We start from the raw sequence: 23,565 nt of genomic DNA, 5'->3' as shown, positions 1-23,565 counted from the left end.
ATCCTCAATGGGTTTGGCACATTTCTGCAGATCTTGTGAGCAAATGCACAACTGTCCTTTTGTTCCAAATTCTTTTCAGGGAAGTCTGTACAGCCTGGAGCAGATGGCAGGTCTGCTTGCTGCCCAATATAATAAAGGGGAAAGGCAGGTTCTGGTACCCCACCCCCACCCCCAGAGTTTCTCAGCTGAGATGTGAATCCCTGCATATGCAGCATCCACCTGGGCCCCTCTGTGTCACTCTCATGGGGCATAGAGAGGCAAGGAGAAATGACACAAACATGATGCATATGCTACTTTCTGTGCCATGAGTAATAAAGTTTTTGTCTCTGACCCAGAAATCTCATGTCTTCTGCCAGAATACATGAAACTGTGATAGCCTAACTTGTTGGCTTGCTAGTAGAGTAAAACCTTAGACCTTTCATAGTTCTTCACAGCAATTTGCTTTGTAGTTAAGAACATGAGAAGTTCACGTTCACTTCTTACAGTCTCTATTTCTTCAGGGGTATGACAGGGAGATGAGGAAGCTTGAGGAAAGAGGAAACGTTTTAGAATCTTTGTTAAATGACCAAGGGCAAGGAAATGGCTGGTGTGGGGGGCCCAGCTAAGCTGGACTTGTGGGGTACTGTACTGCTCTGGAATGAGATACTACCCACCAACAGCATTCGGCCACATCCGGGAGTGGGCAGCATGGGGGGCAGGGTTCTGCACAGGCAGATGAGAGCATGGATTGAGCCTGGAGATTTGCTGTGCAGAAAGCCAGGGACACAAGAGAATACGGATTACTGATGAGAGAGTAACTCAGATTATTACTCATGGGCTCCTGCCTGAGTAGGAAGGAAAGCTTCCAAGAGAGTGTTGATAAACAGGGAGAAAAGAGAGGCATAAAGAGGCTGGAGGCCAGGGGAGGCTGGAGGCTGAGGAATGAGAACTCCAGAAGGACAGAGAATAGGCTTTGATCTGAGGGGAGGGAGCAAATGGGGCTCAAGCGGTTGAGCACCTGCTTCCCACATTGGAGGTCCCAGGTTTGATGATCTGAGGGCAGGTATTGCGATTCTAGGTGCTGGAGTAGACTAGGATGATTAACACAGGTAGGGGATCAATTCCACCTTGGAGGAAAGCAAACCATCGCCCCCTTGAGGCTGGAGTCCAGGTACGAAGAGAATGAGCAGCGATGGGGACCAAGTTTGTAGACTTGATGATGGAAAGTTGAAGAAATAAATAGCTAGTGATCCTCTTTTTTCTCTGTGAAGGAAAAAGTGAGGCAATTTACTGAGAGTGAGGGACAGGAGTGGAATTGAGGGGCTTAGAATGAATGTCCAAAATTTTTTTTTTTTTACTTATTTATCCCCTCCCCCCTGCTGCTTGCACTTGGTGTCTGCTGTGTCCATTTGCTGCACGTTCTTCTGTGTCTGCTTGTTTTTTCTTCTTGTCTTCTCTTTAGGAGGCACTGGGACCTTCCAAAGTGGGAGAGAAGCACTCAATCGCTTGAGCCACCTCAGATCCCTGATTTGTTGTGTCTCCCATTGTCTTTCCTCTGTCTCTTTTTTGTTGCATCATCTTGTTGCATCAGCTCTCCACTCAGGCCAGCTCTCTGCGCAGGCCAGCTTGCCTTCACCAGGAGGAACTGGGAACCGATCCTGGGACCTCCCGTATGGTAGATGGGAGCATAATCACTTGAGTCACATCCACTTCCCCAAAGGTTTATTAACCAGGGAGGAAATGGGGGAAGGTGCTGAACAAGGGATAAGTAACGCAGGGATTTTAGCAACTGAAAACCGTGGAGATTGAAATGGAAAATTTTATTCCATGAATTCTAAGTAGCACTCATCAGCAGGGTAGCGAGTTGCGCCTCACTCTGATGAGCAGTCCTGAGGTAGGAAAGGGAGGTGTGTGTCCCTGCTTGGCTGTGCTTCCCACCAGAACAGGGAAGAGACTGGGCCTGAGCAACCCATTCCTGGCCACAGACCGGCCCCAGAAAGCTTTGCCAGAAGTTTTACATTTGGAGAGTTGCTACACCCAGATTTGCTCTGATGCATGAACAGGTGAGAGCAGAGGCTCAGGAAGGGGGTCAGGGCCCTCTCACCCTTGCAGTCTGGACAACTGGGGGACCGGGGTATTTCACAACTTCCAGAGGTCTAAGACCCTGGCCATGACCCACTGGAGAATACACCACCCACCACTGGGGCCCTGGGGCCCTGGGGCCCTGGGGCCGCTTCACCGCTCTTCCACTCTGTGCCTGGGAGAGGTCGGCCTCCAGGCATCAAAAGTGCAGGCACTTCTTCACCTTTAGGGGAGGTGCTGGGCCCTTGCCAGACCTTTCAAGTGGGTGCTCTGCTGCCAAGAGCCCCAGGTGGCCTCGTTTTGGAAAAAGAGCACAATCCTGCCGCAGGCCCTGGCCCTCCAGGACAGTCACCTGATGAGGAGATGAACAGTGTCACTCCCACACCCGCGACCGAGCAGGCGTCCCACCTCACCCCCCCCCCCCCCACCTCCAGCCGGGGGTCTGAGCCCCCGGGGTTTCTCCTCTGTCCCTCACTGTCCCTCCCCAGCTATCCCGGTGAAGCGGCGCCTCATTACGCCCGCAGTTCGGAATGACCCAAAGTGCCAGGGCCAAACCGACGGCGCGTGAAGGCCCTTCCGAGGGGAGCCGGGAGGGTGGCTTCCCCAGCGCGCCCCACCCGCCCAGGGCGCCCGGAAGCGCCGGCCAGGCCGCCTAGCGGCAGTGCGCGGCCTCCGCAGCAGGTGGCCGCGCCTCCCCGCGCCCCGTGGCCCCCGCCCGACCTCGGGCGGAGCGCGCCCGCCCTTGACGGTGCGGGGAAAGCAGAGCGCCCGGCGCAGCCCCGGCTCGCGACGTCCCGGGCCTGGGCACGGGCGAGCGCACAAGCAGCCAAGTCCCTCGGGCAGGAGCGCGGCGGCGCGCGGAGCCTCGGGCGTCGGAACTGCGCCCCCATCCCCGCCCCGCGCAGCCGACGAGGGTGCGGCGCGTCCCGCTGCCCGGCGCCCGCACGGCGGGGTCCTGCAGGGCCGGCGCGGGGGCGGGGGGCCTCCGCGGGGACAGGGGGCCGGCCGGGCTGGGCCCACCGAGGCCCAGGGCCGGGGCTGGATGGGGCTCCTGCGCCGCCCGCTCGTCTGTGGGCTGCTCCTGCTCGCGGCCGCCGGCTCCGGGATCCTCTTCGCCTTGTACTCGGCGACGGCGAAGCTGTACCGCGAGCCCCGGGCCGGAGACAGGTGAGCGCGGCCGCGCGGCCGGACGGGGAGGGCGCTGGGGCGGGCGGACCCCTCGGGGGTGGCTCACCCCGGGCACTCCGGCCTCGCCGCCTTTTGTTCCCAGAGGCTGCACCCGGGGTTAGATTCGCGCCGCCCGGGCTCCCCACCCCCCAACCCTGCCCGGGGCTCGGGGACCTCACCCCTGGCGCCCGGCGAACCGCCCCGACAGCCTTGTGCGGTTCGTGCACTCCCGCCTGCTTAGGAACTCGTTCTAGGGTCGCCTTTTGGCTGGGTCACGTGAGGCAGGAAAACTTCAGTCCCGCTTAAGCCGGGCACTCTTCTGTGGGCATGTCAGATTTTTCAGACTCTAACTTTTTCGGGCAGGGGCCTAAGTCTCTTAGTTTCCAACTTTGCCGTGATCCTCAGCCCGGCGCTGGCTCCCGTTTCTACCTGCCTCCCTCCTACCTGCCCTCCACACCCCTCCCCCACACCCGTTCCCTCCGCTCTGGGCCCTCTGTGTGCTCGGGGCCGACCCCCCTGGGAACGGGGGCTGATTCTGGGCTCCATCTAAGCCCCCCTCCACGCGCCTCCTCCCGGGCTCACCTCCCTCGCCATTGCCCTGGCGTCTGCCCCTTATTTGTGCCCCAGAGGAGAAACTTGAGCGCTGCCTTTGGCAGATGATCCAGTTACTCAAGAAGCCTCGAAAGGATTTAGGTTTACTTCTGGGAGGTGGATCCAGCCCAGCATCTGGGTTTGGGTGGCCCCGAGGGCACCTCCAGGCGACACTTCACGGGGGCCTCTGAGCCCAGACTTTCCCACCACGGCATTTTCCCACCTGCACACTCTTGGTGCCATACCCGAACTTGCTCTCGGCAGGATGGGGTAACACCTAAATTAGTGTCTGCTCTCAGGTGAGGAGGGAGAAGGACATATCCAGACTTGCAAAACACTATGAGGCCAAGTTGCAAATGATTTAAAGTTGAGGCCTCTTAGAACAAAGGGCACCCCAGCCCGTAATGCCCAAAGTTACTAAATACCCGTGCAGTCAGCAAACGTCTAATGAAAACGATTGGAAAGGGCTTGGTGTGTTAAGGAAGTAGATACTTGTCAATTTTATGTAAAGTTTAAAAACACAAATTCGGCATCTGTGGCAGTTTGATTTTATTTATGAATTCCAAAAAGAGACATTGATTATGTTTGTAAACTGGTCTGTTCCTCTGGGCATGATACCCTTTGATTGATTTAAGATTAAAGGCTTTATGTTTACCCGATTAAATCAAGATTAGGGCTCTGATTCAACCACATCATTAGGGCCTGCAGGGTTGAGTCCCCGTCCCCTTGGTGGGCTATATAAATGGATGTTCAATCAAGAGCACAGAAGTAGGGGGAAACGGACTTGGCCCAGTGGTTAGGGTGTCCGTCTACCACATGGGAGGTCCGCGGTTCAAACCCTGGGCCTCCTTGACCCGTGTGGAGCTGGCCCATGTGCAGTGCTGATGTGCACAAGGAGTGCCCTGCCACGCAGGGGTGTCCCCTGCGTAGGGGAGCCCCACGTGCAAGGAGTACACCTGTAAGGAGAGCCGCCCAGTGCGAAAGAAAGTGCAGCCTGCCCAGGAATGGCGCCGCTCACACTTCCCGTGCAGCTGACAACAATAGAAGCGGACAAAGAAACAAGACACAGCAAATAGACACAGAGAACAGACAACCGGGGGAGGGAGGGAGAGTTAAATAAATAAATAAAATCTTAAAAAAAAAAAAAAAGAGCACAGTGGATGTGGCTCAAGTGATAAGGCCTCCGCCTACCATATGGGAGGATCTGGGTTTGATCCCTGGGGCCTCCTGGTGAAAAAGAAGATGAGAAAGCCAGTGCCCACGTGGCAAGGCAGTGCCTGTGTGGCAAGTTGAGTGCCCGAATGGCGAGAGTGCCCATGCGGTGAGCCAGTGCCCATGCAAGTGAGTCATGCAGCAAGATGATGACTCAACAAAAGAGAGACAAAGGGGAGAGTCAAGGTGAAGAGCAGCAGAAACTAGGAACTGAGGTGACGCAGCTAGCAAGAGAAGCTCTCTCCACATCAGAGATCCCCAGGATCGAATCCCAGTAAATCCGAGAGGAGATAAAAATGAAAAGACCAAAAAGAGAATTAGATACAGAAGATCACACAGCAAATGCATACAGACAGCAAAAACAGCAGGGAGTGGGGGAGAGGAGAAGAGGAGATTAAAAGAAATAAATAAGTAAATCTTTAAAAAAATAAAAGAACACAGAGAAGATACACAGAGGAAGAGAAACAGCTCCAAAGACCCAGCAGAGGCCCCAGGAAGAGAGATGAACCATTCGCCTGATGGTTTACAGCTGACCTTGTGAAGAGACCAGAGCCCTGAAAGAAACAAGCCCTGGGAAGAGAGATAAACCCTATGCCAGCCTACAGCTGAAATCAGAAGAAGCTGGGACCATGGAGTCTTAAGAGAGAAGAGAAAGGCTGAACCCCTCAGACATCACCCGCCACCTTGCTTTAACATGTGGCAATAGATATTGGGTGAGAAAATACTTCTTATGGTACCTTGAGTTGGGACTCTTTAGGGCCTTGTAACTGTAAGCTTTTACCCCAAATAAATACCTTAATAAAATCTAACAGATTTCTGGCACTTTGTATCAGCACCCCTTTGGCTGACTAATAGAGAATTTGGTACTGGAGAGTGGGGTTGTGCTTTTGCAATTACCAAAATGCTAGAATGGTTTTATAAATGGGTAAAGGGTATTTTTTGGAGGAATTGTGAGATGCTTGATGGAAAAGGCCTAGATTGCCTTGAAGAGACTGTTGACAGGAATATGGACACTAAGGAGACTTTTGATAAGGACTCAGAAGGAAATGATGAAACTATTATTGGAAACTGGAGAAAAGGCAATTTGTGTTTTAAAGTTGCAGAGGACTTAGCGAGATTGTCTCCTGATGTTGTATGGAAGGCAGAATTTGAAAAGTACGAGCTTGGACATTTAGCCAAGGAGATTTCCAAACTAAATGTGGAAAATGCAGCCTGACTTCTTGCAGCTTACAGAAAAATGTTAGAGGAAAGTGATAAGCTGATAACTGAATTGTTTGGCACAAAGTCCAAGCCTCTGGAAATCAAGCCTCCAGACATAGTGCCGCATTTGAGGAATTAACTAAACTTGGAACTTGTAAGCCAATTGAAAATGCACTTATCTAGGGAAGACTTGTGGAAAGTCTTACTGTCTGATGGTTTGGACCCCTGGTTCCTGCGTGTTAAACCAATAAGTTTTTAAAGAAAGCTGTATGAACAAAACCACTGGCAGCCTGGACTAAAAGGGACATGGGGGAAGTGGATTTGGCTCAACTGACAGAGCATTTGCTCACCACATGGGAGGCCCAAGGTTCAAACCTAGGACCTCCTGATCCATGTGGAGCTGGCCCATGCGCAGAGCTGATGTGCACAAGAAGCGCCATGCCACGCAGGGGTGTCCCCCATTTGGGGGAGCCCCACGCGCAAGGAGTGCGCCATGCAAGGAGAGCCACCTCACATGAAAAAAAGCGAAGCCTGCCCAGGAGTGGCACCACACAAACGGAGAGCTGACGCAGCAAGATGACACAATAAAAAGAGACACAGATTCCCGGTGCCGCTGACAAGAATGCAAGGGGACACAGAAGAACACAAAGCAAGTGGACACAGAGAGCAGACAACCATGCGTGCGGGCAGGGGGAGGAGAAGGGGAGAGAAAAAAGAAATCTTTAATAAAAATAAAAAAGGGCATGGAGGGGAGAGATGGAAGGGAAAATGGCTTTAAGAGGAAAACCATGGAAGTTGAGGTCTGGAATTAAGACATCTCCTGGGGCCAAGAAAAGGACCCCCTCCATGTGTATGGAGAGGGTGAGTTTGCCCCTGCATCTGAAGAGGGTGGATGTTCCAGCCCGCTGCTCAGGGACAGTTTTGCCACCCCAAGCTACAGAGAGAGGGGAGCACATCCCCCAAGTGTTGGGGAGAGTGAGGTCAACACCCCCAGTGCTCTGAGAGGGATGGACTTGTTCCCCATAGGTCGGGGAAAGTGTGGCCATCGCCCCAGCATTCTTGGAGGGTGATGTCTGGAGCTTGGTCGCCACCCACATGCTTGATGAGGGTGGAACCAAGGAAATGGCCGCTGGGCAAGCCTGTGGAAAGAGTGGGCCCCAGGGAGAAGAAACTATCATCTTAAGAATGACTCTCAGACTTTGAAATCTAATGAAGTATGCCCCGCAGATTTTTGGACCTGTAGGGGACCAGTGACTCATGTTTCCTTCCAAAATTCACCTATGGTAATGCAAATATTTATCCTTTGCCCCTTTGTATATTGGAAGCAGATAAATTGTTCTGTTGGTTTCACAGGTCTACAGTCAGAGGGAACTTTTCCCTGGGACAAACTGTAACTGTGATTTGATTTTGTCCATAACATTGTTATTAATTTAGGGTTGTTGTTTTTTTAATATTGTAATATCTTTTTTGAAATTCAGAGGGTAGGGTGTGGCAGTTTGATATTCTTTATGAATTCCAAAAAGAGAGAAATATGTTTGTAAACTGACCTGTTCCTCTGGGCATGATACCCTTTGATTGATTTAAGTTCAAAGGCTTTACGTTTACTTGAGTCAATCAAGATTTGGACTTTGATTCAACCAAGTCATAAGGGCCTACAGGGCCAAGTCTTCTCCCCCTTGGTGGGTTGTATAAATGGATGCTCAATCAAGAATACAAAAGTAGACACACAGAGGGAGAGAGACAGCTCCATAGACCTGGCAGAGGCCCCGGGAAGAGAGCCTGATGGTTTACAGCTGGTTTACAGACCAGAGCTGCTGAGCCCTGAGAGAAACGAGCCCTGGGAAGAGAGACAAACCCTATGCCAGCCTACAGCCAAGATCAATAGAAGCTGGGACCACAGAGCCTTAAGAGGAAAGAAGAAGGCTGAACCCTCACAGACATCCACCTTGCTTCAACACGTGGCAACAGACTTTGGGTGAAGAAGTACTTTTTAGGGTACTGAGTTGGACTCTTTAGGGCCTTGTAACTGTAAGCTTTCACCCCAAATAAATACCCTCTATAAAAGCCAACACGGGAAGAGGATGTGGCCCAAGTGATTGGGCTCCCATCTACCATGTGGGAGGCCCGGGATTTGGTTCTCGGGGCCTCCTGGTGAAGGCAAGCTGGCTTGAGCTGCAGAGAGCTGACAGCCCACGCCACGGAGAGCTGACGGCCAGTGTCGTGGAGAGCTGGTGCAGCAAGATGAATGCAACAAAGGGAGATGCAATGGAGAGACAGTGAGAGACGCAGCAGACCAGGGAGCTGAGGTGGCTTAAATGATTGAGTGCCTCTCTCCCACGTCAGAGGTTCCAGGATCGGTTGCCGTTGCCTCCTAAAGAGAAGACGAGAAGAGAAGGCAAGCAGACACAGAAGAACGTGGCACGAATGGACACAAAGAAGCAGACAGCAAGTGCAGGTGGCAAAGGGGATGGGGAATAAATAAATACATCTTAAAAGAAGTCCAATAGATTTCTGGTACTTTGCATCAGCACCCCGTTGGGTGACTAATACAGAATCCTTTAAAAGCCTCTAATGCAACCTGAATGAAGCTCATTGTACATCCATTATACCTCCACAAAGCTCTACTTATTATTTTTAAGATCCTTCATCTCTTAAAAATCTAATACAAGCCAAGAACCTGCCCACTTCTTAGGTGCTTCTCGGTGATGGTCTGTGCTGTAACTGAAATTCCAGGGGGCAGGTCAGGACCCGAGCCCCGCTGGAGGAGGTGGGTGTCTAGTAGGGGAGGGAGCCTGGGTGGGAGGTGGGATGGCTAAGCATTCCAGGCAGGCACCGGTGGAGGGAGCAAGCTAGGTGATAGGTCCAAGCAAGGACAGCAAACGGACTTGCCCGGCCACACTGCCGGGGCCAGGAAGAGGGGAGTCAGAGGAGGGGCTGGGACAGGGTCTGCAGAAGCTCAGAGCCCGAGAGGGGGCCTCTTAGTTGCAAGGTTTTTTTTTTTTAAGATTTAATTTTTATTTATTTCTCTCCCCTCCCCCGTTGTCTGCTCTCTGTGTCCATTCACTGTGTGTTCTTCTGTGACTGCTTCTATTCTTGTCAGCGGCAGCGGGAATCTGTGTTTTCTTTTTGTTGTGTCATCTTGCTGTGTCAGCTCTCCGCATATGCGGCACCTCTCCTGGGCGGGCTGCACTTTCTTTGCGCAGGGTGGCTCTCCTTACGGGGCACACTCCTTCCACATGGGGTTCCCCTACGTGGGGACACCCCTGCATGGCACTGCACTCCTTGCACACATCAGTACTGCGCATGGGCCAGCTCACCACGCGGGTCAGGAGGCCCAGGGTTTGAACCCTGGACCTCCCATGTGGTAGGCGGATGCTCTATCCGTTGAGCCAAATCTGCTTCCCTTAGTTGCAAGTTAGAGAGTGTAATCGAGTTGGGAATTTACTCACAGAACCTGGAAAAATGGTTTCCAGAGAGGGGGAACATCTAGACCTGTTTTTAAAAAAAAAATGTTTTTAAGAATTAAATTTCTTCTTTGCCGGTTACCACCTACTGGTAACATTCTTTCATTTAAAAAAGGACATTTTAGGGCCCCCAAAATGTACAAGAATATGATCTAAGTGAGTACATTTAGTTTTGTGAAAACCGTACTACACTGTGCTTGTTTCTTCTTGGGCTGGGGAGACGCCTGCAGGGCTGGCCGCGTCTCCTCTCGGATTCCTCAAAGGGAGGGTGCTGGAAGGATGGGAGGGCGAGGGGCTGCGAGAGGTCCTGAGTTCCCAGAAGCAGTTCCCTGCAGCCCTCCTGTCTCAGTTCTGCCCAGCGCAGTAGTTCCCTGGCCAAGGATCCCAGACATGGGGAGATTTTAAAACCTACCCCACCCAGCTCCCACCCCGGGCCAACCTGATCACAATCCTAGGGATAGCGGTGGGGCCTGGGCATTGGTATTTCTCAAGAGCTCCCCGGGGGGCAGGTTTCCTGGGCAGCCTGGTTTCTCTGCAGAGGGGATCATACGGTGCCCACGGGGCAGAGCTCTGGGATTATGTGGGGGGACAAGAGGCCCCAGCCTGAGGGAGAAGGGGAGGGGGGAAGAGCTGGTTCCTGCTCTCTCCAGCCCTCCCCTCCAGGGCTTACTGGAAACCTGAAGGGAGGCAGGGCACAGCTTCCTGGTGATCCAGCCTCTTAGCACCTGGGAGCAAGTGACAAGTGGGCTTGGTTTCCCTTGAAAAGGGAATCTGTCTCCACCTGCTCTTTGGGGGTGCTGGGAGAGGGGAGGATCTGGAAAAAGCCTGACCACCCTTTGGAACAGCAAAGGTCCTTACTCTTTCCCTTCTGCTTGCTCTCTGTCAACCACAAGAGCCATCTAGGAGTTGGGGGGCGGGGGGACGGTAACACTAGCCCCTTATCTCCCCCCAGAAGGGACACTAATAAAGCCACAGCACAAGGTGCTTTCCCTTCTTCCTTTAGGTAGCAGTAGCTGACATCCAGGGGTACCACTTAAAGGGGCAACAGGAGTTCCCTCTTGGAACCTCCCAACAATGCGAGGCGCTCAAGCGGGTCACGCCCGCTGTGCAGATGCGGGGATGAAGGTCCGGAGCTCAGACCCTTGCCCGAGATCACCCTCCGGCAGGTGGTAGGGCCCACGCTCCAGAGCCTCTCTTCACCAGGACCCACCCAGGGCCAGGGAGCCCGAGTCATATTGCACCTAACGCCTGCCCCAAGGCCTTGGCGGGGAGACCCCTCAGATGGTCCCAGTTCAGGGGGCTGGTGGTCTCTCCTGGGGGCGGCCACGTGCTAACTGCGTCCCACTCCTCCTGTAGACCCTGCGTTTCTGCACGCACTGAGGGGTGTGCTGATATCTGGGCTTATACAGATGGGCAGGTTGGGCAGAACATGGTAAAGTGACAGTATTCTGTGCGCCGAAGGTGAGAGACTTGGGTACGAATCAGAGCAAAGAAGTAGGAATTTCACAGGGGCCATCTCTAGACCCTGGTGGATGGACTTTGTCAGGGTGGGAGCTCAGGGGTTGGCCCGGGAGACTCGGGGGCGTAGTTTGGACCTTCTGATGGGCAAGACCCAGCCAGACCCTTGCTTTCCTTCTGCCTTCTCCCCCAGGGACGCCACGTCATATCAAGCATTCTTTGGACCCGAGGCATCGGAAGCTGGCCCGAGAAAGGTACCATGGTCGGCTACCCTGGCCGATGAGAATCCTTGGGTTGGAGGGGAAGAGGGGCAAGGAGCAAATGAGAACATTCTGGTGAGAGTGCCGGAAGGTGAGCTCTTTGGAAGCCCTCAAGCATCAAGCACAGAACTGGGCGTTCAGCTGGTCAGGGCTTCTCAGACCTGGCCACTGAGGTTTCCAAAACCAGCCTAAAAGGTAGGGGGAGTCTTGTGATTTGTTTGTTTTATTTTAAGATTTATTTTATTTATTTATCTCTCCCTGCCCCCCTTCATTGTTTGCACTTGCTGCTTCTGTTGTCTGTTGTTTCTTTAGGAGGCACCAGGAACCAAACCAGGACCTCCAACGTGGAGGGAGGTGCCTAATCGTTTAAGTCACCTCTGTTCCCTGCTTTGTTGCATCTCTTGTTGTTTTTCCTCTTGTATCTCTTGTTGCATCATCTTGTCATGTCATCTCGCCGTGCCTGCCAGTTGCACTAGCTGGCCATCCTGCTCATCTTCTTTAGGAGGCCCCGGGAACCTCTGCTCCCTGCTTTGTTGTGTCTTTTTTTTTTTTTTTCGCTTGTGTCTCTTGTGTCAGCTTGTCATGCCTTCCTGTCATGCCAGGTTGCTGTCTTCTTTAGGAGGCTCCAGAAACCGAACCACAGACCTCCCACGTGGTAGGCGGGATCCCAATCACTTGTGCCACATCCACGTCCTGTGATTTGTCTTAAGTTCTGGGAATTTTGCATCCTACTCCATACTTACCATGGCGCAAACCCCAAGTCCTGGGAGATGCTTGGTGTGTGTTCTCAAGCTTTGAGAACCTGGGAGCTCTTGAACTGAAATACAGCAGGACAGCACCCACTCAAGCTCGAGACCACATTCTCACTTAAGCCTCACAGCAGCCCTCAGAGCAAACTGAGGCACAGAAAGGCCAGATACTGAGTGGATTTGGCTCAAGTCGTTGATTGCCTGCCTCCCACGTGGGAGGTCCTGGGTTTGGTTTCTGGTGCCTCCTGAAAAAAACAGACACAAGCAACAAACAAAGCCACTGGGGCTCAGTGGTTGAGTTCTGGTTTCCCACATGAGGTCCCAGGTTCAATCCCCAGCCCTGGTACCTCAAAAAAAAAAAAAAAAAAAAAAGGCTAAGTACTTGCTCAAGATCATCCAGGTAATAGGTGGGCTCATGGGGTTTGAGCCTCTGGCTTTGACCCAGAGCCTGGCTCTGAGCTCCTGGGCATGTGGCCTCCATGTCAGGCTGTGTGTGCGGCGATTGAGATGCAGGGCACTGAGTGCGTGCTTCTAGACTGGTACAGGGTTAAGAGTGGTTTACAAAGCCAGGGAGCCTGATCTAGGACATGTTGACAGTGGAGAGAAGGAAGAAGGACTCTGTTCCATGCAGAAGCTTCGTGACACTGAGCTGTTCAGAGACAGAACATGCAGCTGTGTCTGGGGTGTGGGAGGGACCTGTCTGGGGAGTGGAGGCTGCAGGGATGCCTGGCTGAGAGCCTGAAGAGGGCTCAAGCACCTTTTGAGTGCTTGGAACAGGGCATTGCTATGTTTCCTAAAGTCCTTTCCACCTTGAGCTGCTCGGCGCTGATGGACAGGTAACCACTTGGTTAGGAAAAGGATCTGAGATGGCTTTTGGACACATGTAAGAAGGCAACAACATAGAATAGAATAAAACAAATCAAGGAAAATAAAGGTAGGAAAATAAGACAGTGTCAAATGAGAGCATGGCAAGTGTGCATGAGCTGTAATGCTGGCTCTGAGCTTCCTGGTGGTCAGGGCAAAGAAGAAAGGTCTGCCACCATGTCCAGTAGGTAAGAGCCCGCCACTAGTAGCCTTTCCTGAAACCGTGACCTGAAGATTTGTTTCCTGGAGCTTCATAAAGTGGACCCTGGAAACATCCCTATAATTGAATAGTAAAACTAGGACCGTCAATTCTTCCATAATGCTTATTTTGAAACTGAACTTGTTCCACCGAGATCGATTAGGAAACAGTTTGAGCATAACACAGATTTCACATTTGGTTATGTGTGATCTCAGTGGGAAGAAATACTAGGTAAATGCAGAAAACCATACGCAGCTGAACTGAACCACATAAGGATTCACAAAATGCACACACAAACACACGCCTCAAATATCCCTCAGGATCCAGTTCACCACGTATACCTGGAGCTCACCCATCCACACCTGGTGTTACAGCTTTCCCTCCCCTTCCAGACAACCATCCTTGCACCACCTCATCCTAACCCACAAGCCGCTGCCCTTCCGCCACCCACTTCCACCAGCCAACCTCAAGCCTTTTCCAAGGTAAAGTGCCTTCGTTTCCAGTCTTATTTGTATAGTCCTTCACCATTTAGCACCTACAAGACTGTGCCACCACTTCTATTAGGCTCCCATTTTTTGTTGTGTGTGTCACTGACAAAGTTTTCGAGTACTGTGTCCCTAATCCCACTTTCCCTCTAAACCCCGTGGTCTCGGTTATGTGCTTTGCAGTTTTGTGATTTTGACTGCACAGTAATTTTTCGGCACTCCTCTGTCACCTTATCGCAGGAACAACGGTGTGCTATTTCTTGCACCATCTTTTGATCACATCAGTAGCTTAAGTAAGAGCTCAGATGGGGGTAACCACAGCCCTGCCTCGCCCAGGCTGGGTGGCCTTCTGTGGCCGTGGTGCATGTGGCGTTTTGCTGCTGAGGCAGGCAGGGCTGGGGTCTCGCCCGTCTCCGTGCCTGCCCTTGAGGTCCTTCTGCGCGGAGGCACTGCCTTAGTTTCCTGAAGCTGCTGTAAAAAATGAGCACAAACCAGTTCACTTAAAACAGCAGAAATCTATTTTCTCACAATTCTGGATGCCAGAAGTCTGAAATCAAGGTGTCTGCCCTGAAGGCTGTAGGGCAGGAGCCCTCCTTGCCTCTTACAGCTTCTGGTGGCTCCGGCCGTCCTTGGCGTTCCTGGCTGGTGGCGTCACTCGTGTTGCTCTGTCTTCACCAGCCCTTTCTATAGGGGCACAAGTCACTGGATTTAGGGTCCACCCTAATCCAGTGGGTCCACTTCTTTCCCCCACCCCCCACCCCAGTTGTCTGCTCTCTGTGTCCATTCACTGCGTGTTCTCCGTGTCCATTCGCTGTGTGTTCTTCTGTGACCGCTTCTGTCCTTAGCAGCAGCACCGGGAATCTGTGTTTCTTTTTGCTGTGTCATCTTGTGTCAGCACTCCATGTGTGCGGCGCCATTCCTGGGCAGGCTGCACTTTCTTTCGTGCTGGGCGGTTCTCCTTACAGGGCCCACTCCCTGCGCGTGGGGCTCCCCTACGTGGGGGACACCCCTGCGTGGCAGGGCACTCTTTGTGCACATCAGCACTGCGCATGGGCCAGCTGCACACGGGTCAAGGAGGCGCAGGTTTGAACCGCAGACCTCCCATGTGGTAGACGGACGCCCTAACCACTGGGCCAAGTCCGCTTCCCTGGGTCCACTTCTTAACTAATTACGTCCACAAAGATCCTGTTCCCAAATAAGGTCATCCTGAGGCTCTGGATGGCCATGAACTTGGGGGGAGAAGGGGGCCAACACACCATTCATCCCAGTACAGGGAGAAAGACTGTCATAGATCTTCCAAGCAGCCCTTTCACACGCAAAATAGCCGGCGGGATTTGGATCCAGGCGGCCAGGGCCGGAGCCCAGAGTTGGACTCCTCTGCTGAAGGCTCAGGCGGGCTGTGCCCACTCGTTGGCAGACACCTCAGAGCTTCCCCAAGTGCCAGGCCAGGCCGGGGACGTGTGGCCTGCAGAAGGGGAAGTGCGGGGGGGTGAGTCCAGAAGGCTTCCTGACCCCCTGCGCGTGGCCAGACCACAGGCAGCCCAGCGCACGCGTCCTGGGGTGGCCCAAGCCCAGAGGGGCCCGGGCAGCTCCTCACTCCCCTCCCCTGACTCTCCAGTGGGGTCTCAGCCCCGTTAACATCTCCCCACAGAGGCAGCCCTGCCACCCCCTTTACCTGGCCGTTCAGCGGGACCCCCACTTCCGGGGCCTGTTCGACCTGTCCATTCCGGTGCTGCTGTGGGGCCGCCTCTTCACCCCGGAACTCTGGGACGGCCTGAGTCTGCGCAAGGCCCCCTACGGCTGGCAGGGGCTCTCCCGCCAAGGTAGCCGGTGCCCCACCGCGCCCCCTCGCCCTTCTGCTCCCCCTCGCCTCCTCCTGCTCTTGCCAAGGAGGGTGCGGCCCATGGCACCGCGCGGTGGAGGCACCGCACGGGGCTGCGGGAGCTCCCTGTCCCCCTCCGCCCCCGGGGGTCCGTGGCGGGCCTGCACAGTGACCTCGCTGGCTGGAAAGGCCCCCATGTCCCGTGGTGGCCAGGGCTGTGGGAAGCGCACTTCCTGATCTGGGGCCCCACGCCCGCCCACCTCATTGCCCGGGTCCTGTCCTTCGGGAAGGCGCGCAGCCCTGAGAGGACTGGTCATTCTGAGCTTTTGAGGAGATGGAGGCCCCCCCCTCCGAGTCTGCTCCCCACCTTCTGCTCTCCTGCTCTCACCCACGGTTCCTTCTCCCCCACCCTCTGTGTTTCTTGGGGAGGGGGGCTTCTCAGGCCTCAGGTGAGGTGGAGCCCAGAATCAGAGTCTCTGGAAGGCCCCCGCGCGCCTCACGGCCACCCCCCGCCCCTCACGGCCACCCCCCGCCCCGCCCGCAGTCGTGGCCTCCGCGCTGGCCCTCCTGAACGGCTCCGAGAGCGCGGGGCTGTTTGCCGGCCCCGGGGAGGCCCGTGCGCGCTGCCTGCGCTGTGCCGTGGTGGGCAACGGCGGTATCCTGAACGGCTCCCGCCAGGGCCCGCACATCGACGCCCATGACTACGTGTTCAGGTGGGCAGGCAGGGGCCCGGGGCCGGGGCGGGAGGGCTGGCGGGGCGCGGGCCTCAGCGGGCCCCGGGAGCACCCGTGGAGGCTCGGCGGCGGTGGTGGGCACAGGCCCTGAAGACAGAGTGTGGGTGTCCCCGTGGCAGGAGCCGCCAGGGCCTGGGGAACCCACACGGCTGCGAGTGGCTGAGGTCCAAGCCGTGACGGGGCTCCGGTGCTGCCGAGGGCAGAGGGAATGGTCCGGACACAGGCATGGGGGCAGGCACGTGGGTGGACAAAGGGATGGGCGTGGTGACGGGCACGGGGACCATGGGCTTAAAGTGAAACAGAGAGCCGGGGGTCAGCGCACAGAGGCCGATGGGCCCCCCCTTGGCCCCAGACTCAATGGCGCTGTGACCAGAGGCTTCGAGCGCGACGTGGGCACCAAGACCTCGTTCTACGGTTTCACGGTGAACACGATGAAGAACTCGCTCTACTCCTACAGGAACCTCGGCTTCACCTCGGTGCCGCAGGGACAGGTGAGGCCTCCGGCGGGCATGCCGCGGGGGCTGGTCGGCGCCGTTGTCCCTCTGTCCGTTCTGTGGATGGAGGGGCCGCGCCGGGGTCCTGGCTGCCCGTGATGGGGCCCTTGAGGCAGGAAGAGGATCAGTCAGGGTCCCCCCGGCGTTGTGGGTGGACAGGACCCGGCTGGAGCGCGGGATGAGGGCCGCTAACGTTTACCCGCGGCTCACACGGGCCAGGCACTTACACCTGTCATGCCAAGCCCGTTTCATGGGTGAGGAGACTTGCACTCGGGGTCCGGCCTCATTCGGCAAGTAAGCGGCAGGGCCCGGAGTCCCATCCAGACCGGCCACCCCGGAGCTCAGAGTCCCTGGGGAGGTGAACCTGCTGCATGCTCTCCCCGTCCCCGGCATTGTGCAGGGTGCGTGCTGAGTCATCTCAGCAGCCCCGACTGCGCTCATCGGACCCATTTGCAGAGGGCAAAGCCGAGGCCCTGAGGTTCGAGAGCACGCCCGGGGCCACACAGCTAGCGTCAGGATCCACGCTGCGGCGAGGCCCCCTGGCCCCACGCTATCCGACGAATGGGCACGTGACCTCTTGGGTTTTCACAACAGCTCTGGGCAGGAAATGTGTTTGGAAACCGCGGTTCAGAAAGACCGAGGAACATGCGCAAGGCCACAGCTAGCCGATGGGGCAGCCAGACTTGGAGCCACTTAACTGACCTCCGGGTTCTTTCAACCATACTTGGCTGTCCTCACACTACGCTTCCACTCTTGAGTGTTCTGGGTATCCTCTGTAGACTATGGGACTGGGTTGGGTGTTCTAGAAGCTTCTTCCTCTGATCAGAGAATTTAGAGGTATCCCATCCACAGTGTGTATGCCACCGAGTCCTTGCTGTAGAACCTCTCTTAGCTCACGATAGAAACAAAACAGCAGTTTCATTTCTGGTGTGGCCACAGCATTTGTGTGAGTTATCTATTGCTGCATAACAAATTGCCCCAGTACTTTAAACAAACATTTAGACTGTCACAATGTTTCTAAGGATCAGGAATTGGGGAGCAGCTTAGAGGAGTGGCTTTGGCCCCAGGTATCCGGGGTGGCTGCAGCCAGGACTGACGGAGGCTATAGTCATCTGAAGGCTAGAGCAGGGGGGCTGGAGTCCCCCGACTCCAGATGGCTCAGTCACAGACCCTTGCCATGTGGGCCACTCTGTAGGTTCTTAGGGTGTCCTCACCACATGAGAGCCAACTTCCTCCAGAGCAAGCAGCCCAAGAGGGGCAAAGAGGCCACAGCACCTTCTAGGACTGAGTCTCCAAAGTCGCACACATGACTTCCACTTTTATTAAAAATAAGTCCTAAGTCCAGCCCACGATCAAGAGGATGGCAATGAGGCTTCACCTCCTGGAGGAGTAGCAAAGGATTTATGAACATAGCGTAGAACCACAGTACCTTAGGGTGAGAATTAAAGGCTATGTGGGGAAGCCTCATGGCAGGTCAGCTGGCAGGGTTGGGGGTGTGGGCGTCTCCCGAGCAGGAGCTAAGCGTGGTCTTCCATCGTGGGGGCTCAGCCTGTCTCTTGCCCAACAGGGCCTGCGCTACATTTTCATCCCCTCAGACATCCGCGACTACGTGATGCTGAGGTCGGCCATTCTCGGGGTGCCTGTTCCCGAGGGCCCTGATCAAGGGGACAGGTGAGCTGCGTGTGGTGCTGAGGGGTGGGGGGGGTAAGGCTGTGGTCGTCCCCCCTTGCTCCCGGGGCTGCTGCGGGGTGCGGGCCGGTGGAGGGCAGCAAGGGAAGGAGGCTCAGTGCGTGGGGGGGTTCTCAGACCGGTGAGAAAATCCCCAAGAAGAACTTGGCAGAGCGTAGGGGAATTACGCTTGTATTCGAGGCCTTGGAAACCCCAGGCAACTCTCCCGGCTCCGACAGCCTCTGATGCTCGAGGGGCAGCTTCGCTGAGCGGGCGCGTGAGTCTGGCCTGCTGCGGGCTGCCGTCGCCATAACCAGCCCTGGCACTGGAGCGCGCAGGGGGCATTTACAGGGGCCGGCCGCAGCTGGGTCTGCCGTCCACTGCGCACACTGATTCTGGACACTAAGAGAAGGGGCCGGTATCCAGGCGCTCATCCTGGCAGGCACGCTCCCCAGGGCTGTGTCGTGCAACGGGCGAGCAGGCCCTGCGGGCCCCATGTCCTGTGAAGTGGGAACAAAGGACACCTTGTGTCTTCCCTCCCACCTGACTGCCCAGCACGGCTCTGTCCAGCTCTTTTGAACCCCGCGCTGGCCCTCGTCTGAACCCTCACCCTGGGGTTCTGAGACCATTTCCTGCCCCCAGGTATCCTGAGAAACCTAGGCCGCCCCCGCAGCCAGGGCCGCCAGCTCTCAGAAGCTTCCTTCCCTCCTGTCTCATCTCACCCGCTCCCCAGAGAGCAGCTTTGAGGGGTCCTTAGCGTGACGTCATCAAAAGCCAGGCCCGAGCCCCGCCCCAGCCTGGTGATGACCCAACAATTGCTCACCTGTGATGACGCGGTGATAGAGTGGGCTTTGTGACACAGGAGGCGCTGGGCCCTTGGGGGGGGGGCTGGCTCCGAGACCCCGGGTGGACAATAAGCCTTCCCAACACCAATGAGCTCCCCCTCCCATACCCCTGCTCCGTCCCCCACCCAGTCCCCCTCCCAATCCCGGTCCAACCACTTTGCCAACAACCCCAACCAGCAGCCCTACTCCAGCTCCGGTGGCACAGCCCCCTCCCAGTCCCCCAACCGGGGGCCCCCCTCCCGCCCGCCCTCTCATCCTGCCACCCCCAACGCCTCACAGCCCTCTTCCCGCAACTCCTCCCTGACCCCCAGTCCCCACATCCAGCATGTGCCCCGGGGAGGGTCCTCCCAAGCTGCCACTCCACCTGCCTCCAAATCCCCCTCCCAGTCCGGTTTAAAGCCCCTCTCTCGAAACTCCTCCCAGAACCCCACTGTGCCCATCGCCAGGTCCCCGTCCCACAGCCCTTCCGGCTCAGCCTCCTTCATCGGGCCCATCAGGGCCATCCCGTCCTTCATCACCCCCTACGTGCCCCGCTTCCTGAAGGAGCCCCCCTTCTTCCAGCCCCCTACATCGCCACTTCCCCAAAACCACTGCTTCCCCTGCTCCTTCCCGTGCCCCCGCCCTCCGCCACCACCACCCCCCGACTCGCTCTACTTACCTCTCCTGCCCCCCCCTCCCCACCACCCCAATGTCAACTGCTCTTACCCAACCCCGCCAGCCCTGTTCACGCCCCCTTCCTCCCTCTCCTACTCCCCACCCACGGAGGTCCTGCGGAGTGGGAAGCCCCATGTGGTTCCCTCCGTGCTCCCAGCCACCTTCTACACGCCCTTCTCCCGTTACTACTCCCAACCGCGCCCCTACCACTCTACCTACCGCCGGCGCCCCAGCTTTCCCCTCGCCCCGCTCTCCAGCGGGCACTACGACAGCTTGGCTCGCTCTGTCCACTTCTTTCGTGGGTCCTAGGCCTCAGACCTATTTTGGACCAGAAGCCTCTGCCAGTAAATTCAAGCTGCTGCATCCAGACTTCATCCACTACCTGACAGAGAGGTATGGGCAGGGGTGGGGTGGGGGGCGGGAGGTGCCTGAAGAACGGCGCCCCCTTTCCCACTGAAATCCGTTCCCCCTCCTTCGCTCCTGTCCCCCATCCCCGCAAGCCCTTTACTCTGTACCCAGGAGCAGGAGATGGCCTGCATGGAGTATGTGTGTCCAGGACCGGGCCAAGCCCTTTAGAACATTCCATCATGACTTTATTTAATACCTTGGAGCAGTTGTTGCTATAGCTGTCTAGGTTAACAGGGAATGGATGGGAATCTCAAATTAGGCCAGTTCACGGAGGCCTAGGTGGGGTTTGGGAAACAGAAGGTGTAGGGTAGGGCAAGTACCGGGGCTTTTAGGGGCAGCCCTTTAGGCCCAAGCACAGCCTGCCCAAGGGGACCCACAGGGAGGAGCCTGCAGGACACAGCCTGAGCTCACGCTCCTGCCCGTTGGGGTAGCCAGTGGTTCAAGGGGACATTTGGCCTGATTGCAAACATTTTTGGTTGGTTCAAGGGAGGGAAGAGAGCCACTAGTGGGTGGAGGCAGGGATGCTGCTAAGCACCCCACGATGCTCAGGGCACCCCCACCAAGGGGAACGAGCCAGCCCACTCCAACAATGGTGCTGAGCCTGAGGACCCCTGCTGTGGCCCAAAAAGACCAGCACCCCTAGAACTGTGGCAAGAGGACCTGGGGAGCAAGCCGCAGCTCGGCCCAGCAAGCTCCCCCTCTGACAGGCCAGGCTGCGCTGGGCTGGGGGTTTTGCCTGGCAAAGCTGAGCCGGGAGTCCAGCGCAAAGGGCAGGATCCTTGGCCCCCCGACGCAGCCTGGTTCAGGGCTGAGGGTGGGCGCCACCAGTTCAGGCCGCACCCCCTCCCCTCATACACTGCTCCTCTTGGCCAAGGTCTGGGGCCAGAGAGAAGTTAGGTCTCAGGCTACAAAAACAGGGGGCATCTCTGCCCAAGGGGTGTAAACCGGGGTCAGAGAGGAGCAGGCTGGGGCCGGGAGAAAGGGAGAAGGATCTCACTGTGGTTCTTCTGGGCAGGTTTTATTTCAACCTCAGATTCTGGGTTTAGGGGGTTGCTTGGTCTTTTCCCGAATAGCAAACCGACTGGGGTGGCAGTGCCGGATGTTTCTGCAGGATCTGCCCACCGATTTGCCCCAGTGGTCACAAAGCATAAGGCAGGGCCCAGGCTCATGGGGGAAGGGGCCTAAACGTCTCTTGAGTTCTAACCCTGCTCTCTACTTCCAGGTTTTTGAAATCAAAGATAATTAACACAAATTTTGGAAGCCTATATATGCCTAGTACTGGGGCCCTCATGCTACTGACAGCTTTGCATACCTGTGACCAGGTAAGGGGCCTGCACAGAGCCAGGTGTGAATGGGACATGATTGGATCCCCAAGGTGCCCACCGTGCCACCCAGTACCCCCAGACCTGGGCCTCTGGGCCTCTGTCCTCAGGGGGAAGGAGTCAAGAGACAGTGCTGGAGGGGGTGTCACTGCTGTGATGGGGTCCTTTAGGGGACAATGCCAACGCTGCCCTTCCTCCCACACTTCCTTCCCACCCTTCCTCTTCCCAATCACTCTACATGGTATTGTAGCAACACCCTTTCACAGGGGCATTCCGGAGTTGGGGTGAGGCTGCAGGTTTAGCCTTCCACACACAAAGACAAAACTTTAAAGTTACCATAGGACATGTTGCTTATGGGAGCACTGACAGAGCAGCAGTTCCCAAGGCAAGGCGGTGGCCCCTGCTCAAACCAGCATCCCACCACTCTGCCCAGCTTCAAAGCAGGAGTCCCGCTTAGTCACCTCCAGGCTGGACACAGCTAGTGAGGGCCTTTTCCCTCCGTCCTTTGATAGCTTAGCGTGAGGACCATGGCTTTGGTTCAAAACCCAGCTCTGCCAATTCACCAGCGACGTGACTGGGCACTGCTTGTTCACCCCTCTGAACCTGTTCATTTGTAAAACAGGAATAACACCTCCTTAAGATTGTTCTAAGACTAGGGTGAGATGTGTATAAAGAGCACACTGCCTGAGGCCAGTGTAAGCAAGTTTACAGTTACAGTAAACTATCACTGTCGTTTACCTGCATCTTCACAGGAGGCCCCAAGGAGGCTGGGGAACCATGCCTAAGGCCACTGCACAGGAAAGTCTGTCTGGTCAATAAATACTAACTCGGTGACTATCCTTGAACAGGTTAGTGCCTATGGATTCATCACAAGCAACTACCAGAAATTTTCTGAACACTATTTCGACCGAAAAAAGAAACCACTGATATTCTATGTGAACCACGACCTGCTTCTGGAAGCTGCCCTGTGGAGGGACCTCCACAAGGCCGGCATCATTCAGCTGTACCAGCGCTGACGTGGGAGCCCCCAAGCCCCTTGCTTCTCCTTGCAGAGCTGTGGCTCTCACCCTCTCTAGTGGCCAAAGCTTTTCCATCTTTTCACCTTCTCCAACTCCCCACTCAACAGGGGACAAAGGTGTCATCCATGTCCATTCAGTATGGGAAACCCCATGTTGTCCTCGGCTCATCCAGGAAAAGTCCTCTCTGGGTTTGAGACAGACATCCCAACCTTAGCAAACAGCAGACTCCTTTGCTGGATTCATGTTAAAACTGAGGCTAATACTCCTAAGATGTGACATCAGGCATACCTCTGAGCTTAGGATCTTGAAGCCAGCAGCTGGTAGTGAGCTACTTGAATGTCAGTGGGGTGACTCAGGGCCTAGTTAACCAGGACCCCGTAGTGCAGGCAAATGCACCCTGCCAGCCAAGATCCTCCCACTAGCTATGTCACATCAAGTCCTACAGAAAACACCGACCAATTCTTCAACTCAAGGATAAGTCTTAAGACATGATCAACTTACTTCTACCTCATGGGGTTGGGGGGAAGTCACCTCCTCATGAGAACGTGGGAGCACAGAAGGCAGAATGTAATTTGAGACCTGATAATTACATAAATGATGAACGATCACTGTGTCTTATGTTAGGGGGGGTAGAGAAAGCATGTAAAATACAGGGTGTTTAGCAGAGCTGGGGCTTAGAATTCAAAACCACGGGAAAGTCCTGGGTATCCCACGGGGGTCAGTTGCCGGGAAGCCTGCGAGCCACTGAGGGAAACCCCATTAGAGGTATTTGCACTATATCACCGCAAGTATGGCCTAACTGGGCAATGAACCCTGAGCTTCAGTAAATGATAAACTGACTTAGCTAATAAGCCGTTACTGGAATTGGTCTCAAGCAGTCCCATCACCT

General features: G+C 55.5%; 2 protein-coding genes across 2 annotated transcripts; both read left to right on the top strand.

Annotated features, from left to right (window-relative positions):
* Nucleotides 1-3,071: 3,071 nt before the first annotated feature.
* ST6GALNAC2 (ST6 N-acetylgalactosaminide alpha-2,6-sialyltransferase 2) lies at nucleotides 3,072-23,284 on the top strand. The gene is made up of 10 exons (XM_058284784.2): nucleotides 3,072-3,228; nucleotides 11,347-11,407; nucleotides 13,618-13,707; nucleotides 15,362-15,533; nucleotides 16,077-16,245; nucleotides 16,619-16,757; nucleotides 18,328-18,431; nucleotides 20,237-20,320; nucleotides 21,558-21,657; nucleotides 22,506-23,284. Exons 1-10 carry the CDS (start codon nucleotides 3,104-3,106, stop codon nucleotides 22,671-22,673), a joined length of 1,212 nt encoding a protein of 403 aa, XP_058140767.1. The 5' UTR covers nucleotides 3,072-3,103; the 3' UTR covers nucleotides 22,674-23,284.
* Nucleotides 18,455-20,200, top strand: LOC139437231 (testis-specific serine/proline-rich protein; the record flags this gene model as incomplete). The annotated part of the gene is made up of 1 exon (XM_071210875.1): nucleotides 18,455-20,200. A coding segment is annotated over exon 1 (840 nt), but the record flags the coding sequence as incomplete, so codon positions are not given.
* Nucleotides 23,285-23,565: the final 281 nt, after the last annotated feature.

Source organism: Dasypus novemcinctus, chromosome 21, assembly GCF_030445035.2.
Source record: "Dasypus novemcinctus isolate mDasNov1 chromosome 21, mDasNov1.1.hap2, whole genome shotgun sequence".
NCBI lineage: Eukaryota > Metazoa > Chordata > Mammalia > Cingulata > Dasypodidae > Dasypus > Dasypus novemcinctus.
This window is presented reverse-complemented; position numbering and strand designations above follow the sequence as displayed.

Excerpts from the sequence above, each read along its gene's own strand:
- ST6GALNAC2 (XM_058284784.2), top strand. The coding sequence starts at position 3,104 with ATGGGGCTCCTGCGCCGCCCGCTCGTCTGTGGGCTGCTCCTGCTCGCG. Across the intron at positions 11,408-13,617 it reads CGGAAGCTGGCCCGAGAAAG|ACAACCATCCTTGCACCACC; the intron begins GTACCATGGTCG and ends CTCCCCTTCCAG. Across the intron at positions 16,246-16,618 it reads GCCCATGACTACGTGTTCAG|ACTCAATGGCGCTGTGACCA; the intron begins GTGGGCAGGCAG and ends CCTTGGCCCCAG.